General features: G+C 42.7%; 1 protein-coding gene across 1 annotated transcript in view; it reads left to right on the top strand.

Moving 5' to 3' along the window:
- The window catches only part of NFIA (nuclear factor I/A), a 357,711-nt gene that overhangs the window by 279,195 nt on the left and 65,866 nt on the right, over positions 1 to 12,650 (top strand). Inside the window, exons 5-6 of the mRNA XM_009883983.1 lie at positions 97 to 214; positions 2,750 to 2,877. Coding sequence (XP_009882285.1) covers positions 97 to 214; positions 2,750 to 2,877 — 246 coding nt within the window. The remainder of the gene's footprint in view (positions 1 to 96; positions 215 to 2,749; positions 2,878 to 12,650) is intronic.

Genomic DNA, 12,650 nt, shown 5'->3' with positions numbered 1-12,650 from the left:
CTAAACACACTCATGAGGACAAAGAAAGTGATTTTGAAGTGCAATTCGTGCCTTATTCACATGACTTACTGACTGCAATCTCTTTTGTTTCCCCAGCACCGATAGCTGCAGGAACAGGCCCTAATTTCTCCCTCTCAGATTTGGAAAGTTCTTCATACTACAGCATGAGCCCAGGAGCGATGAGGAGGTCTTTACCTAGCACATCCTCTACCAGGTAATTTAATCTCTGCCTAATACCAAGTTACTGGGAAACCCAGGCCAGCATCATTACTCATCTGGGAAAGTAACCATTAAATTCTTTGACAAGGCTGTTTGGGGGCCTCAAGATGTGGAGCTGTTTCAGATCCATAGAGCTGAATGTTGAACTGGATTGCTGTTAAAGTTCTTTTTACGCATACAAGCTTTGAAGAAAAACCGCTGCATTGATTTGTATAACTTCTGGCTTGTATCTCGGTGTATCAGGAGAAGTTCCACTGGAATTGCTGGAGTTTCACTTGTGGCAGAAGAGAATTGGGACCATATTGAGATGTGCCACTTTGTCCTAGCAGAAAAATCTTAAAATAGACATATATGCATTCTTTATCATAACAAGCGTTATCTGTGAGACTAACATCACTTTAGGACCTTGGCCTGTTATGCATTCTAGTTTTGATATAGCATGTACAAATTTGTGACTCAGCCTTTAGAAAACTCAATTGTTAATGCAGATGACTACCCAGTCTGATTTTGATGTCGGCTTAGATGTCAACTATCAAACAAGGATATTTTTTATTTTTTACCTTTCACTTTAACCACCCATGAGATTAGATTTATAAACAAGCCCAGTCACTCTAGTAGTCTTGAACACTATTAAGGAACCAGATTGATTTTTTTTTCCCCCACAGCCAAAATAGATCACTTATTTCAAAGACATGACAAGAAAGTCTAACTTCAGCACAGGGTTCTTTTACGTTTTTATCTCAGTCTGCAGTGCCACCAGCTTTGCAGTAAGCAAGTACGCATGTAAAAAGTCTCTGTAGTTTGAATATAGCTGTTGTTTTTATTTAAAAAAATATATATCTTTGAAGAGAGGCTCTTAGCAATAACTTCTTACAGTTTGCAGTGATTGGAAGAACATTCTACATCTTGCACTTAGTGTGCACATTATGAAGCTCAGTGACTACAATTCCCATTACACATCAATTAAAAACTTCGTGCTCTTTCTTTTTTGCGTGTAAACTGTGTACCCTACAGTGCTCATCATTAGCACCATTCTCAGGTAGAATTTAGTTGTGACTCCAGAAGCAAAAAAGTGAGGTTATTAATGTTAGTTAAGAGCTCAGTTGTTGCTCTTCTATTCTTCTGCAAATAGCTACCACTGATAAGGAGCTAATTATAAACAGCATGGGTAGTTAATAACTTGGTAATATGTTTGTTTTCCTCTCATTAGGCTGTTCCCAGTCAGAAAAAAAAATATTCCTTAAATACACAGACTCAGCAGAATTATCAGGCGGTAATTATATTGTATGCACACAATTTCCCCTATTGACACATAACAATTCTCTAAATTAAGGAATGGCCAAACCTGCATTCCACGCATACCGCAAGAATTATTCTTCCTGTTTCTCACAAACTGATTTTGCATACGCACCAGCTCCTACCTGTGCAGAGCTTCGGGTGGGGAGCTGCGGAGAGGCTGCAAGTTTTAAACCAATAGAAATCACAGTGGAATATTTTATGTCTGTTAAATATGTTCCCCCTACACAGAGGAGCCTGTTCTTGAATGCTTAAAGTCTTAATAGAATACAGATTTGGTGAAAAAAGTGAGCTGACCCAGCCTTGGAAAAGTACTTAGAAGAGAAATTCTCGGTAACGTCCCCACGCAGTCTGTACAACTCATTACAGAAAATAGAGCCAAGCTAAGTGTCTTTGGCTGTGGGATCCTCTCCCTGCAGAACTACTGGAGTCTGAGTCACGGGCCACCAGAGACCACTGAAAGGGTTCTTCTGTCTCCCGAGCCTTTGGCGAGGGAGATGTGATGTATCACAGGGGAATCCTTTAGTACTAACACTGGCCAGAGATAGCTGTTGGGAGCTTTTTATGCTTGGTGGCATACAGTTGCAGAGTAAAAATGCTTATACTCGTACAATAATGTGAACATTTGAACCAAGAATGGGTTCTTCCATCATTCACTTGTCTACACTTCTTATGGGACTGAAGTCTGGGTTAATTTAATGGCTGTGGTTAAAAGATTGAAGATATAAGTTTGAACTGATAAACCATGTGTCTTTCTGAATAAGCTGTGGAAAAATCTGACAGTTAAAATAAGTCTTGGGTGTCATCACCGTATTCATTCAAATTGCAAAAATCATGCAATACAAATTAAATTCTATCCTTTTCATTGACCTCTGTGTGCTTTGAAAAATGTCCTACTTTCTGATCTATAAAAGCCTAAATGCTAAACTATCTTCTAGTTAAACTAATGCCTGTTTAGGGGTTCAGTCTGGACTCTGTGAGAGGTTGTCGTGTATCTCACTGAAGTTTAGTCACTGGCAATGAAGGAAATCAGAAACAAAAAGCGGATGCTGAGAGGCTGGATGGGCAGCGTGGCTGTGCAGAACTGGCACCTTCCCCTTCTCAGGGCCCTACATCTGTTGTGGTGTCCATAACCAAGTCAGTCTCAAGCAGGGCTGGCAAGATATGTCCCAACAGAGGTGCCTTTGTTCCTTTCCATACGTGTAGTACTTATTATGTCTTTTTCCTTTCTCAGCTCTACAAAACGTCTCAAGTCTGTGGAGGATGAGATGGACAGTCCTGGTGAGGAGCCGTTTTATACAAGCCAAGGGCGCTCTCCAGGAAGTGGCAGCCAGTCAAGTGGATGGCATGAAGTGGAGCCAGGTAAGCCACGGCTTTCAGGAGCCCAAGAACATGATCTCCAGTCACTCTGTTTTGTTATCAGAATACATTGAATGCTGTGTAGAAAGGTGATCAATTCTAAACATCTTGTAACTTCTTCTGAGAAAAGGTCAGTCTAATGAAAATACTGTAGTGGTTTTATTGCTCTTGCAGCTGTGAATGTTTCTAGAGTGTGTCACTTCTGTATTTTGGCCAAATATCTGAAGTATTTAATGCAGCAAAAGATAGGCAGTCTTTTTCTGTCAAAACATCCAGATTCAATTTTGGGATAGCGGTGACAATCGCTTAGGACCTGCCTGGGCTGTGCCCTATAGTTGTACTGTTTAAATAAATGGCCCTAAATTTATATAAGGTAGCAGGACTTTTCAAGCATTATACAACACTTGAGCTCACTTGGTAATGACTTCTGAGAGTCATTAAGAGACTTAAAGAAGGAGTTGTTTTATTACTCTGTAATACCATGAAGTGTGATTGGAGGCTTCATATCAGATATCACTGGGTGTTACACTTTACAAGGTTTAGGAAGCAGCTCTTCTGCCTTTTCTCAGTTAATTTTTGTGTGTGATCTTTCTTGTTGATCATCTTTTGGGTTATGTTATGTTACATACTTAACTGTCCATTGATCACTTATCTTGAAGTCATCTGGGTGCTTAATACTGTTGAAAATATTTTTCTGGGTCAGTGCTACGTGCGTAGGTGAAGTTGATGCCTCAGTTTTGCTTACAGCTAAATATTCAATATTTATTGCCAATAAAAATAACAGGAGTCTTATTTGTCAGATGAAGGCAAGCAGTGCTTTCATCTTCAGCCTCCCAGTGTTTGAGAAGGCCCTCTAAACAGCCCAAAGGATCTTTTGCAATACTTTTTTTTTTTTCTTGTTTGTTTGGCTTTAAAATAGTATGGTTTTGGTTTGTTTTGAAACAACATATGTTTGTCCAGGGCACTTTGTATAATGAACTATACAGCACAGAAAAGTAAATTCAACCTGAACAGCATTAAAATCAGTTCTGTGGGCACTTGGCCAGCCACCTATATCCTTCATCATGTAGGAAACATACCCTCAGCTTTCTCTGGAGACCCTGTCAAACAGCTGTCCTTTACAGCATGCCCAGAAAGTCACCAAATTTGGGCTATTCCAGACTGGGAGGGGACTGATTCCCGTGCCTGGGAGCCCTTGGAGGATCCCCTGCCAGCTGCCCTCTCTCCTCTAATGAGGAGGAGCCAGCTTGTGGGCCCTTATTGACTGCAGATGTGGCACTTTGGCAGGAGGAGAGGGTGGACCTGCAGGCAGACAAGTGCCAGGCTCCCCGTGACTGCCTTGCCGCTGCCGTCCCCAGGGCTCTGGTGTTTTCAGTGAGGTGTCCTGCTCAGTAGACACTAGGGGCTGTTTCCTCCATCAGCTCCAGGCTCCAGATGATGTAAGGCAGAGCTTCACCTTGTACTAAACTGGTCTGCTCACGGAGCGGCAAAAACACGAACAAAAGCTCAGTGCCCATTGAAAGGGAGAGATCACAACCTCCTCTGCAGACACAGATGGCTAAAAGCTGACTGGGTCACTGCTTCTACATCATTGTCAGACTGGGGGCTAACTCCTCCCAAAGTTTGGGGTACTCCCTGTTAATGACAAATGTTCTCCATTTGTGCAACAGCCAGAGGTTGGATATTAATTTTGCTGTCACTTCTGGTGGTTTTCCCCACATGTGGTCATTCCCTCTGTCTCATCCAAGTCCTTACTGGATGGTGGCACTGAGCTGCTGAGCCGGACAAGAGCAGTACCTAAAGCCTTACACCGCCAAAGCACCTCCGCCACTCTTGGCACCGCTGGGTGCCCATCATGAAGAAGCACAACTGCCCATGTCAAACTCCCTGAGGTGCTCAGAAAGGCAAGAACAAGTCAGAGAAGAGAAGGTTCTTCCTTCTTCATGACCTTCCTAGCTTGCTACAGAAAAATCCCAGATCCTGCTTAGTCTTGCCTGTAAAATGGCAGAAAATCACCTTGCAACATCAGGGACTCAAGCCAGGTACCAACTAGATATAGCTCAGATTCACCAAGCTATCTATCACTGTCACAGCTATGAAGAAAAAGAGCTTTATCCTGCCTGCGTGGGATGCACTTTCAAACCATCTTTATGCTATATACACGCAGCCCCACCCCAGTACTTCTGCCGTGGCTTTCCAGCAGCCTGTCCTCTGAATTCATTGCCTCAGCTTCTCTGTCAAACAGGGTCACTGCAAGAGCACGGCTGGCAGAGAGATTGCCTAAAGAGCCACAGCACATCAGCAGTGAAGGACAAAACAGTAGTGAGGTGTCCTTCCGTGCCAGGGCAACAGTGGTATGTCACTGGAACGAGGTGCTCCCCCCTGAGGGACGCATCCTTGCTGTGGTCTGTGCACAGTGCCCTGCCTTACCTCAGAAATCACACCTGGGTCTGATATTAACGTCTGGCCCTTTGTATTTGACATGGGTGCTTTATCTCCAGAAGTGTAAAATGTTTTATGAGTCTTCAATGGGGCATCTGCCTAGAAAATATATTGGTCATCTGAAAGCCGTGCAAGTGATGTTAACATCCCGTATTACCCAGTGGCTTGCCGCAGCGTTCCTCTTTGAGAGGGGAGCTTTGGAGCCTGGACTTGTTTCACATCCATCCTTTCTGATGTCTCTCCGGCCCAGAAAAAGGCCTTGCTATTTATTTAATCTACAGTCAAAATGATGGCACAGTTTTAACATACAGTAATCTCTGAGCTTCAGTGTTTTGTTTTTTTTTCTCAGTGAAATTCGCAGTACAAGTTTTAAGACTAAAACCGTCTTTTTGTTTGACTTGGCATTTCTTCCCTGTGGTTCATTTTATACTGCGTGGGATAATGCAGGTATCAACGGTGCAGCATGACGCTGGTTCGGAAGGCAGGCTGCAGTTTTATCCTGTGCTGGCAGAGTAGCGTAAGCCAGGTTTCCAAACTCCATAATTAAACCCTGTCCTTTGGGTTACCGGCCAAACAACGGGAGGAGGAAATCAGACCAAGGAAAGGAAGCTCAGACTTGTCTGCGGGATGGCTGTTCTGGCTGGGAAGGAAAGTTCAGAGGGGAGCCAGCAGCCAGCCTCCCAGCCCAGTAGGATCCACACCAAAGATAATAATATATCCTTTGGCTTTATTGCCTTTGAGTAGATTGCTTCCTCGCAGGAGATTTAGATTTATGCAGAGATAGCTTCTTGGCCTATATGCCTTGACAGGTTTATGGGAGCGAGAGGATGAATATTCTGTGTGTGTTGCATTTGCTTAATTCTGAGGTGTGCACATGAGAAAAAGTGGGGACTGTAACGCAGGAGCAGGTGTGAAGCACCCGTGTGCTTATGCACACGTAGAGACAGAGGGAAGTGCTCGTGGCACAGAGACTACGAGAGGATTGTAGCGAAAGGTGTTGCCTGGGACAGTGCAGGGAAATTAGGTCTGCGTGAGAGGGAGACTGGAAAAATGTCACGCGTGAAAGAGAGCACAACGCAGAAGAGAAGGGGAAAATTAGAAGACCATTTTAGACCATACAGAAGGGAAAAAGTATATAGGGGAAAGAAAAAAAAAAAAAAAAAAGAACAAATGCCAGGAAAACAAAGGTTTGACTTCCTAGAAAGGAAATATGAAATGGAATATGTGAACTCCTCTTAGAGAAAGAGAGCACTCCAGGCAGAGGGTTATTTACCGCCAGCCGTGACTAGTCGCTCTACATCTGTCTCCATTTTTTTCTCTTGAACAAATTCCCTTTTTGGATACTTTCTTCCTGCTTTGCTTCCCTGTGATTGCCCCTGTAAGTGGTCTTTGGAGGGCAGGCTGTATACTCGGAACATATGTGCAAACTGGCAGGAGAACAGAAGAGGACAAAACCACTCTGTGTGCTATTTAGATTAGGCAGTGGATGCTTCCCCTGTGCCTACTCTTGGGGTCTCCGCTGCATGCAGAATCCGGGCTGCACCTATTGTCCGTCCACAGTCTCTCCTCTGCGCTTTTGCATCCCGGGTCCCTGGGGCTCGGAGCACCCTGACATCTGTCTCACGTGGAGACTTTGCTGGGTGCAGATCCTACATGCTGCACCCACCAGCAACGTGACCTTTCCATTCATGGCATTTCAGACCCACAGTAATGAGCAGAGGACTCAGCCTTGTGTTTTTCACATCTCGATACTTCTTGCAAGCAAGGATATAGCACTCTCCTTATACGTCAGACGTGACAGCCAAAGCAAAAACCAACATTAATTCCATGTTTCTTGTACTGTACTCCTTGAGTATCACATCCATTTACCTGCACTCGAAAGCTCCCGGGGAGCTCTCGGGCCTAAAAAGGCTGGAGTCTGCCAGAAAAGATGAATTTCCTTTCACAATAGGAAGGCTTAGGAAGTAAAACAAAGCAGACGTGTAGTAAATTACTTCTTCTTTTCGAATACCTTTTGCGGTATCCTCCTTACCATTACTTTATCTCAGCACTTTCAGTACATAACTCTTGTTAACTGAGAAGAAGGGCAAGAGAGGATAAAGATGATGTTAGTAAGAAAATAAGGCAACATCACACTGGCTTTGAACTCATGTACAGAGCTGGCCTGTGTTCAGTTCTGTGGCAGCTCTGCTTGTAATGGGGGTAAGCCATAATTACAGGTATAAGTTTTTTAATTCCATAATAAGAGAAGATTGAGTTAATGTGTATCAGTATTCCGTTTATGCATTTTTTTAATGCGTTCTCTTGATTCAGTCCAGAAGTAATGTTCACATTGTGTTCTGTCAGTCATTTTGTGGTGTAGCATATGGATGGTATTTGCCAATTCTACTTCCATTGTATTTCTACAGCACGGCATGGAAAAAATGTTTAAGATTCAAATTCAGAGTATCTTATTAGGTTCTTTACTTAGATCTTCCTGGTACTTGTATTTCCACCAGTTATTTTGGTCCCTAGAGGACAGTAATCCCAGGAAAGGTACATGTTTGTACTCCTTGCGGTGTCTGAGATACCTGAAGGGAGAATTAGCTCTGCTTCAGTTGTGGTCTTGACCAACTTACAGCACTGCATCCCTTTGCAAATTGGGTGCAGCTCTGTGGTCCTTCTTCCACTGAAAGACTGATGGAGCTTTTCATACCGTGGTCATCCACCTTCCCCTGCCCCAGCTCCACCCTGGCTGTTCTGCTGCCGGTCACGCTGGGATAGTCTTTTGTGTGTCTTCACCTTGAAAACCCCAGGAATCAAATGAGTCTTTCAGTGCAGAAACCTTAAGGAATTAGTAATAACACTTGCACTGCTTGACTGAAAGACATATTTACAGTTCTAGGGTCTTATGAAGTTGATAATATTATATGAACCTGCAGTAAGCTAGAGAGCTCCCTGTTAGACTGCTGGACACGTCTTTGGTAGTAAAGACGCTATTAAAGTCAGCCTCATGATTGCTCACTACACCACTGAGGCTAGTGCTGCTCGTTCATATGCCACCATCTATGGGACTGTCTGAAAATAATTTCTGAGCAATTTCTTTGCTGATGAGGAGCTGAGATCCTATTTTGGAGTATTTCCCTTGCAGTGACAGTGACCCCTAACGTAATGGCACTGTGTCTTTCCCCATCGCTGGTTGTGGGACAACCACATGCAGGCAACCGGTCCAAACTCTTGTTTCAATAACCCTTTTCTTAATTCTGGCATGGGCTTTCTTCTTTGCAGATTCTCAGCACACAAGAAAACTTCTCTATATTTACTAAGAAAGCTTTATTTATGTCTTACACATCAGAAAGACTCATTCAAGCATAGATCAGATGACCACAAGAGTTTGTTTTCAGAGTCTGTTCGGAATTATATCTTGGAAATGCCAGAGAAAGTGGTATAAGGGAGATCCTAGATTGTGTTCTTTATGCATTCTTTATACCCTAAACACAGTTGTTGCCTGGCACTACCCAGAAAATAAAATATGTATAGTATGTCCCAGCATCAGTGATGCAGAGTGCATCTGATCTGTCCTCAGGCAAAAGGTCTATGGGCTCATCAAAAGACGTGATGCCACGGACTAACTCAGAGCTCAGAGAAGTTTCCAATGATTGTGCTACATTACTGCCAATGATTCAAGGGACTGACTGTAGAAAATATGATGAAAAACATGAGAACCATGTATTATACAAAATAAGGAATAGAAAAATAATCCCTTTTTACTGGGAAAGCATTCAACTTCAGAGTATTCAATATCAAATAATTCTCTGGCACTACTTTTCAGTGCCTTGCTGTAGTGGGCAGGCACTAAACACAGGAATTTCACAATCTTTATTAATTTCCTTAAGCTGAACTGTTTGGATACTCATAGACCTTTTTAAGAAAGACAAAACCAAGGAAACATCTCTTTTCCTCAGACCAGAGGTGGTCTACGTCCAGGATCCCTGCCAATTGTATTTACTCAGTATTTCCCAGATGTGACATTGTCTTGCCCTCCAATTCTCAGTGTGTAAAGAAAAGTCAGACAGCACACTCACATAACCATTAAGATTGTACCTGCCTTGTGCAGCAGCTTCATTACATACCTTGACACATCTATCAGCAGGCACCAGTGCCATTTTTTCCTCCATTGAACTTCATATCTTAAGACAGTCAGAACATTTCGCAACCAGACAAACCTCCAGCCCACGGCATAGTTTGGCTCTTCGAAGGGGAGGTCAGAAACGGATCACATTTCTCTGGTGGCCAGAACATTTTGGTTTACAGCAGAGAGAATTTCATCAGGCCAATTTGTGCCATTTAGCTGAAGAGATGCCATGAGCGGTACCGCAGACAGAACCTGTTGCCTCCCAGGTTCGTGCAAACTTCCACTGTTCATTTTCTCTGAAGAACTTTTGCTGAGCTTTGTTCGACTGTATACTGTGACTAGGACTCCTGCTCCCATTCACCCCGTTTCCCTGTTCCCATTCAGACCTACGCTTCTTCTCATCTCCAAGGCTTTATACACAGTTTCCCACATTTCTCCCCACTCTTACAGGGTCTTCCAACATCCTTGTTCTGCCACAGCCGAGAACCAAAGTGTGCTTGGGCCTGCGCGAGCTTTCATGCTTCCACTAACTGGTACATGGGCTTAAACATGGCCCCGTGGGCATGCTGCCACCTAAAAAGTTAGTTTCAAGTGAACAGGTAGATCCCCAAAGCCAAACGTATATGATGGGAACATCATGGGAGTTGGAAACTCCAGCTACCGTGGAATACAGAGCTTTTCTTAAATGTCTTTTTGCTTTCATAGCATCCATGTGTTCCCGTATCCCTGCTCTCTGCATTACAGTATCCCATCAAAACACAAGCTGCCCAGTGGTTTTCAAGAACATAAGATTTTTCTTTTCTTCTAAGAGCAATAACACTTATCAACTTTTACTGAAATACCATATCAGCTCCTTGTCACTGGCAGTCTACAGTTCCTGCCGCTAAAAGTTTAATGCATTTACAGGAGCACTTAGGCATCAAGACTTTGATATCACAATCTGTTAGTCACAGGTGCTACATGATAGGTTTGTGTTAGCACATTATAGATCTTTTATCAGATACTGCACAAAATGTGTGTGTTTCTCTGCCAGGCAATCAGAATCAGACTGCTGCATAGTTGATGAGTTACTCACCAATATAAGTTGTTGTTTATTTTAAACAGAACTTTTCCAGAACTGTACCTTAATGGATAACTTTAATTGGTCAAGGCCAGCAAAGATCAAGAACTTAACGAGAGCCAGGAAAAATGCAGCAGGTCAACAGTGGTGCTTTGAGCACTGTCAGTCTTTTGCAGTAACATTCATCTAGTCAAATGATTAACACTAGTCATTTGCTGTAACAGACACAGTCATTTTGACAGCAAATTACCACTGGATCAATAGCTCAGCTTTTCTTTGGCAATTCACGTAGTAGCATGAGACCTGTGACAACATGCCATGCTGCTGGCATGACTGTCTCAAAATCATGGAAGGGAGTTAGAGGCGGGGAAAGAACTACTGATTGAAAAGTCAGTTCAGATTGAAAAGTCTTAAATGTTTTCACACCTCTCAAATGCTCCTCGTTTTTGCAGAAACTGGACAACACAACAAACTTGTCCCTGAGATTCAGCCTAAACCGTATTTTCTATTTTTAATAAAATTATTAATCCCATGCAAGTGTTAGAGCACATGCTTCAGCTTTGCTGTAATCCCCTGAGGGAAACATCCCTTTGGTATGGTCCCGGAGAAGTTGGCCGGTCAATGTTGTGGCTCTGCTTCTTGCATCTAATTCCAGATGTCAGGAAATGCATCATTTAAAAACGGGTATGGAGCTGTAGGGGTTCTGAGTTAAAAAATGCAGAAAGTGTTTCACTTCAGATACCAAATTAAAGCTGTGTTTTCAACCGGCCTGGTGCTAGCATCATCCATACATACTATTTTCGCTAACTTTAATAACCAAGTTAAAAGCAGATCTTTGTGCTGTGACAACCGTAAGATCACCTGAGCTATTTCTGTCTCCACACACATCATCCGAATAATTTTTCAGATTGATAGGGAAGATACAGTCCGTGGAAAACTATTCCCTGATAAAGGTTGGAGCAATGCTTCCTGATGACAACAGGATTTCTAGGATGAGAGTGCTGTATTGGTAGTCCATGGACCTGATGTTCTTCAGACGTCCTTGCTGGCTGAGACGTATTCTGCCACCCATTCCATTTAACATATACACATAAAGCAAAGACAGTGATAAGGTTAATGCTTCACTTTTGTCACCAAGTACAAATGATAAGCTTCCTCGGTATTGGGACAAAAGCAGAAACTTTCTACGCCTTTTTTAGAGGTGAGCTCCAAAGGACAGAAGCACCGTCTGTTTGAACATGGCTCTGCATTTCTTACTGATTTGGAGTCTGTCAAACATGAATTTTTGTGATCTCTAGAGGGGTCTCCTCTGATGCACTTATCCTCGAAGATCATCTGATAGTGCGGCCTGGGACTGTTTAATTGCAAAATGGGATTAAACACATTGAAAGTATTGTACCTGTCTTCCGAAAGTTGAACTACTTTTCTTGTTTGCTTCTGGGACCAATTCAGGATGTTGACTTGGATCTATAAACTCTTCTATAGATTAGATCTTGGTTAGGAAATGGACTGCATTCCTTTCATGTGCTGTCTTAGCAGTTGAGATCAGCAGACATGCTTTTTCTAATGTGTTTGGGAAGCAGAAGCAATATTTTATCTCCTCTGGTATGCTGCTGGTACAGAAATGTTCAGGCTTATTAATTCTTCAGGACACAGGAAAAGTCTTCATCACCTGTGTAGGCAGTCATGGGAAAGGACCCACTGCAAAGACTGCATTTAACACTTTTTTTTTTTTGGAGGCAGCTGGAAAATATTAGTAGTCTTCAGAGCCAATATAGAGCACATATTGAGAGCCAGTAAATGATGCATATTATTGCAAATTCCTGTGCACTTCTGCATTTTATAAAACAGATAACGAAAATACTCACCTAGCCAGATCGGTTCCCCAAGGGATGCACGTTTCCAAGTAGAGGACAAACCAAAAACATAGAACAGAACATGAATTAGCCAAATAGAATGGCTAAGTGCTTGAAACAAATGGTTTTAGGATCACTGAGTAAGGACCATGACCTCCTTTTGCATCAGTCAAGGCAACTGTGAAACTTTGTGAAAGAAGCTCACCGCAAAACAGATGCTGGGCTATCTTAGGTAAATAAATTACCAAAAAATAATAATAAAAAACTCCCCTACACGTTTTACAAAGCACAGCTGTGTAAATAT

Source organism: Charadrius vociferus, unplaced genomic scaffold (assembly GCF_000708025.1).
Source record: "Charadrius vociferus isolate BGI_N301 unplaced genomic scaffold, ASM70802v2 scaffold423, whole genome shotgun sequence".
NCBI lineage: Eukaryota > Metazoa > Chordata > Aves > Charadriiformes > Charadriidae > Charadrius > Charadrius vociferus.
Note: the sequence above shows the minus strand (reverse complement) of the source record. Positions and strands in the feature narration are given on the sequence as shown.